The 6,000-nt window shown below is 41.0% G+C and overlaps 1 protein-coding gene across 4 annotated transcripts in view; it reads left to right on the top strand.

Moving 5' to 3' along the window:
• Positions 1–3,405: 3,405 nt before the first annotated feature.
• Positions 3,406–6,000, top strand: part of lrp8 (low density lipoprotein receptor-related protein 8, apolipoprotein e receptor) — a 161,073-nt gene continuing 158,478 nt past the window's right edge. For all 4 annotated transcript variants that reach the window (XM_008406182.2, XM_008406181.2, XM_008406179.2 and 1 more), the window contains exons 1-2: positions 3,406–3,585; positions 4,427–4,552. In XM_008406182.2, coding sequence (XP_008404404.1) covers positions 3,516–3,585; positions 4,427–4,552 — 196 coding nt within the window. In that variant the 5' untranslated portion in view covers positions 3,406–3,515. The remainder of the gene's footprint in view (positions 3,586–4,426; positions 4,553–6,000) is intronic.

Genomic DNA, 6,000 nt, shown 5'->3' with positions numbered 1-6,000 from the left:
CCAAAATCCTAGCGTTTCTGTAGAAGGTTTTCACGAGCTAGAGACTACCATGGAGGGATAATCATTCGGCAGAGAGGAGAGGTCCGATGGCTCCTTAAATCCTCTCTTGACTGATGATCCAACAAGCTTCAGGTTTGCAGCTCCACTCCAGACCACTCCCCAACGGGTAGCCGAAGGGGAGAGAGACCTTTCTTAAAGAAAAGCCCAGAACCTGACAGTTCTACTAGACAATGTTCAGAAAAGTCTCAGTAAGTCGTTAAGTTCCTTTAGATATCCCTCATCCACAGATGGACCACACTCAGGAAGCACTAAGCAGCTGCTTATAGCCCCCAAATAAGCCGGGTGACCCCAAGAGTTCTCATGTTGTCTCAGCTACACAAATTTATCATTTGTGGAATTTAGAAATCCATCCATCCACTTGAAGAAATTTTGAAAGCCTCCAGATCAAATTCTGCCACGGGCCCCATCCAGCCTTGAGCCTCCTTTATTTTCACGTATGTTCAAAACATTTTGAACCTTTCCCAACCATTCTATCAAGTCTTCATTTCTTTTTAACCAGGAAACAGCTGCTCGCCCAAAGTAGCTACTACATCAAATATATTTATGGATTTGCTCTATTTCTCCACTGACATAGATTTGTTTTTTCTTCTCTGTTTTTTTTGGGCTTTGCTGCTGGCAGCTGTTTTGTGAATCTGGGCAGAAGACTTGCCTCGCTCTTCTGCTCCAATTCATATCCAGCCGTCGAGCCTCTTCAACGGCAAGGCTGTAATGTAGGTACAATAAACATGGAGTAATCCTTTAGGCTTGGTGTGCATTTATTAAACCATAATGTGTACAAGAAGTAAAACATATTCACAGTGGATGACACCAGATAAACCTGACACCATGTGAAAATAGAAGAAATATTTCCTAGCAATGAAACATCTGTCCATTCAAAGTCTATATCCGCTTATGGTTGAAGGGATGGAGGGCTTGGTGCCAGGACTCATTGGGGCTAGAGATGAGGTACACACAGAGGCACAGAGAACACACACTTACTTATACGGGCTATTCAGAGAGACCAATTAACTTAACAGTCATGTTGTTGTACTGTGGGAGGAAGCTGGAGCACCTGGAGAGAACCCACACACACATGAGAACATGTAAACTGGATGCAGAAAAGCACCAAGCTGTGATTTGAACCCAGGACTTCTTGCTGCAAGGAAACAGAGGTACCAACTACACCTCTGTGCAGCAGCTTTGAAATATTTAAACAAAAAAAGTGCATTAGAGTGACAGAAATGTGTTTCTTTTTCCACATACTTCATTTGAATGAATGAAGAAATTTTAATTGTCAACATTTTACTGAATAAGAAAGTGACGCAAAACCTAATTTGATTGCTTTCTGCAGCTGTCAACCTTTCTTTTTTTGTCATGGGATAACATCTGAGAGCCTGTCTTATGATTTACCTTCATATTTATCCAGCAGTTTTTTTCATAATCCATGTGCTAATTCATAAGTTAAAGTCTTTCCATTCATGTGAGTCGTGATTAACTGTAGCAGATTTAAACGAAAACCTATATTTATAGCCCAGAAACACAGACCTGCCGGTTCCGTCTCATTGAACACACTTTTTTATTCAATTTCAATGCTGCTTTTCATTCTCCCCCCTCCTCCTTTATGTCTGGCCACTTCATTGGCTTTAAGTGTCTGTGCAGATATAACCGTGCGTGCTCTAGCTAAGCTTAGTTGAATTATGGTCATAAGGTTACTCCATGATTATAATTATTCTAGTAAGGTGAATATGTCAACCTCAGATTGCATAGAACAAAATACTTTGCATTGCATTGCAAGAGGTACACAACTGCTTTGCACACGTTATTTACATAAGTAGCAGTGTAGAATATATCGACTGAATTCCATGAAAAGGAACAGAAAATCTACATCTTGTACAACAGTATTGATGAGACACAATTGTGCAAATAACACCATCATTACCCTGATATTTTCTTGCAACAAAATGAATAGTTGTTGCCAATGTGAATACAAATTTGTGATTTTTCTAACAACAAAAGCCCTATTTATTTTTCTTGGTGCTGAATGGTCGCCCTCCCAAGAGTGGAGATAGGAAAGACCATGAATGTTAGCTTCTGTGATTGTACCAAGGCGGTTTCCACTGTGTATAAATGTATATTAAGTATGTTTGATGCATGAACTATTAAAATAGGCCGTTTATAGAGGGGGTCTCGGGTATTCACACATTTTAGGTACTTGTAGGTGGCTGTGTCTCTAACAACCATGATTATCATGGGTCCACTGGAGTAGTTTAAAAACAACCAGCATAAAAATAGTAGAAAAACAGACAATGTCTCATGCTATGATTTTGGTTATTTGGGTCCAGGTTCCTTAATAGCAGCCGTCTGATCATTGTATTATTGGGCCTGTTGTCTCTCGTCTCCCTCCGTGCAATACATGTTTTCTGTAGGATTTAATTCAGGTGAGTTTTCTGGCTAGTGAAGCACAGTGATGCAATGGTCATTATACCTGGAATTGGTACTTTTGTCAGTTTGGGAGGGTGGTAAGTCCTGCTTAAAATAGAAAAAAATTGAATTTCCTTGAAGCTTGTCAGCAGAGGGAAACATGAAGAGCTCAGCAGCTAGCATGGATGGACGCCAGATTATTCCTGACTCTGGAAACTTCACAATGGACTTCAAGCAATATGGATTTTGTGTCTCTCCATTTCTCTTCCAGGCTCTGTGAGATTGATATTTCAAATTAAATGTAACTTACTTTCCTCTGGAAAGAATAGATTTAAACATGGTGCACCAATCCAGTAGTTTGCTTTACTAGTGGCCTTTACCTCATCTGGGTTATTAGGTATGGTGTGATCCTTTTCCTACTGACAGTGTTTTTAGGAACTACTCATCTCTTTCCATAACGTTTTCCTTCCACTTAACCTTCCAACATCTTGATACAGAACTCCATAAAGAGCCGCCTTCACTGTCAAGTCAGCAGTCTCCACCATGATTGTGTACTCAGTAATATGAATTAAGCTATTTTTGAAATGAATAAGAGTTAAGCCTCAAAATGTGTGAGTTTCACTTTAGGAATTAAATAACTGTAACTTGACTTTATAGTTTCCCAATTTATTAAGATCCACCTGTATTAGTTCCACAAAGTTGATTTATTTTCCCTTTTACTTTCTCACATTCATGTTCAGAGTATAACTACCGGTGATGTGTTACCAAAAGAGTGACTCAGCACTTCTCTTCCTGGTTAACAACCAGACAACGTAGCGCTTTTTTTTTTTTTTTTCTTTTTTCTCCCTTCCTGGTATTATAACCGCAAACAACCATCACTCGCTATCCCGCCCATAAGCGTCACTCACTATAGCAGCGAGCCGGGGCTGATCGAGCTCACACGCTCCCGAGCTGAGCCGCAGAGAGGAAGGAGCACAGAGCCGCCGCAGACGGGCTGGAGCTGGAGATCACCTCACTTTGCATGATCACATCCGCAGATCGTCCAGGATCTAAAGATGTGGACCGGCGTCGGAAAGCTTGTGCTTCTACATTTGTTACTCATGGAGCTCAGCGGCCACGCTAAAGGTAAGCCACTTACTGGCTCGGAGATAAGGGGAGGGGGGGATTTGCATCGTAGCAGTCGCGCTTCTCCAGGTTCAGGAGGGAGGAAGTCTTGTGATTGGGGGGGGGGAACCGCTGCCTTCCGCGAAACGACTCGCCTGTCAAAGTGGTCCGTCTCATTAGTAGAGCAGCGCTAATGCCTCCGGTAGATACTTCCACTGCTACACGCATTCGGGGGGGATTACAATCTTAATTGTCACTTTTGTCAGGTTTTGTGAGCGTTAACACAGGTGACACGAGGTGACAGTGAGTGGAAGCAGCACAGGCAAGCAGGCGGCTGATGTTGAGACTGTAGCCAGAGGACGGATGCCTGCCTGCGGGGATGTGATCAGCAAAGTGCTGGCTGTAAATGCTTTGTTTTTAATGTTTACGCTGCAGCTGCTAAATTACTGCAAAACACATCAAGCTAAACAGATCCTTTTAAATGCCGGCACAGCACCCGTGGTAGGCACTCATTGTTGCACTAAAGTCAACATATTGGAAGAACCGGCGAGCCATTCATGAGCAGACTGCATTACTGGAAGTAATACTTCAATATTGATTGGATCTGGATGTTACACCAAAAGCAGATACATCTACAGGGTAATTTAGAGGCTTTCTCTCATCCCATGCTCAAATATGGGTTACTTTGTGCAGGTTATTCCTACTTTATTAGTTCACTTCCTGAAGTGTGAGAAACGTCGTTCAATTTAAAATGGCCTTTAACCGACCCCCAAGCACATTTCAGAATCAGTTTCTTAATCTGAAATTTGAAGACCACCGAGCCATAAAAAAACTGACAAGCTGCTGTTTTCTGGCACCACAGGAACTCATACCGAGTCAGAGTGTGAAATAGGGCAGTTTCAGTGCAAGAGCGGAGTGTGCATCCCAAGCCTCTGGAGATGTGATGATGACAATGACTGTTCAGACAGCAGCGATGAGGAGAACTGTCGTAAGTAGCCCAGAGTTTCTACATTCACACTTGCATTGTTATTTTATAGATCTTTACTCTTGTGTTCAGTATGAGCTTTTATTTGAATGTGTGAATACCACAGTTCGCAGCTCCTGAGTAACTTTTAATGAGTGAACCTGGACTGAGAATACACACTTTATTTTTGTTCTTCGGGGCTCTTTGGAATTCCCCTTTCAGCACAAACCTCTCATCCAGGATCAAAAGTCACATGACCAAAGGAATTTTTTTTGCACTTCTTACTAATTCAGGTCCTCAGTAAAGCGGATTTGGGGCCTTAACTAATATTACATGTGGTTTTTATGCTTGTTTTGTTACTAACCCTGTGCTGCTGTTGATGTATGGAGTTAAATAGGTGAAATCAGGCTTACAAATGCATTGCATATAGACTAAAACTGCTTTAGAGATTATGCCATGTCTGACACTCAGGGATTAGATTGCAGAATTATGTGTCATAATAATTAATGGCAAGTCATGTGGTTTTTTCCAGTTTATTAGATTTGGCTGCTTTTTGTGGTCTCTTGGTTATCTTTGAAGTTGATAAGTGTGGAATGGCATGCGATTCTCATGATATGATAATTGTTTCATGGTTTTGCAGTTTATATACAAACATTTACAGCAAAAAAATGAACGTGAAAAATGCTTATATGAGTAATATGAGTCTTAAACTCACATTTCTAATATTATTTATTACGTGCTTTTTGATGCACAGACTAAAGAAAAAAAATGGAACGAACACTCATTGAAATTAGTAGTAATTTCTAAGCGAATGGATCTATAGCATTCTATACTTAATATTGCAAAACACGTATGATGAGCTGATCAGTCTATCTGCTCAGGTCGCTATCCTGTTGTTGACTTCTTAACTTATAAACTTTAGTTTCAGAGTACTTTTAAACTAAAGTAATTGGTGGTGCTCCTTAAGATCTCGCACCTTAACTGCCTGTGCTCTCCATCTCTGGAAATATAGTCTGCCCATTGCCTTCCTGTGCAATTCCCTTTAATTCGCATCTCCCTTCAGCGCTCCGTCTTGAATTTCTCCCGTTAAGCTTGATTTCTCTGGTTGAATTTCAACCGGGTCAATCAGGGAACAAAAGGCGTTTTGAACGATAACATAAGTTTTCTGAGCTGTTTTATAATTGTAGTAAATATTGGCAATGGCAGCGGAGGAAATATTTGAAACCATTCAGTCTCCAAATTTTGAGCAGTTAAAGTCGGAGCAAGAGGAATGAATGAATAACACATTTCATTGCTGGCAGAGATGTTGTGGCCTTATTTACTCAAAAAGGTGCTTACAACACTCGCAATTTCTGCAAAGTTTCATTGAGCTAGCAGGTCACAGCCGTATGCAATGCTGTAATGTCAGCGATTGGGTAAAGTCCTACCCACAATCCCAACCAATCTTTTCTCAGTAGCCAAGTATCCAGACT

This window comes from Poecilia reticulata, linkage group LG4 (assembly GCF_000633615.1).
Source record: "Poecilia reticulata strain Guanapo linkage group LG4, Guppy_female_1.0+MT, whole genome shotgun sequence".
NCBI classification, from domain to species: Eukaryota; Metazoa; Chordata; class Actinopteri; order Cyprinodontiformes; family Poeciliidae; genus Poecilia; species Poecilia reticulata.
The sequence above is the reverse complement of the archived record's forward strand: the minus strand, read 5'-3'. Positions and strand labels throughout refer to the sequence as shown.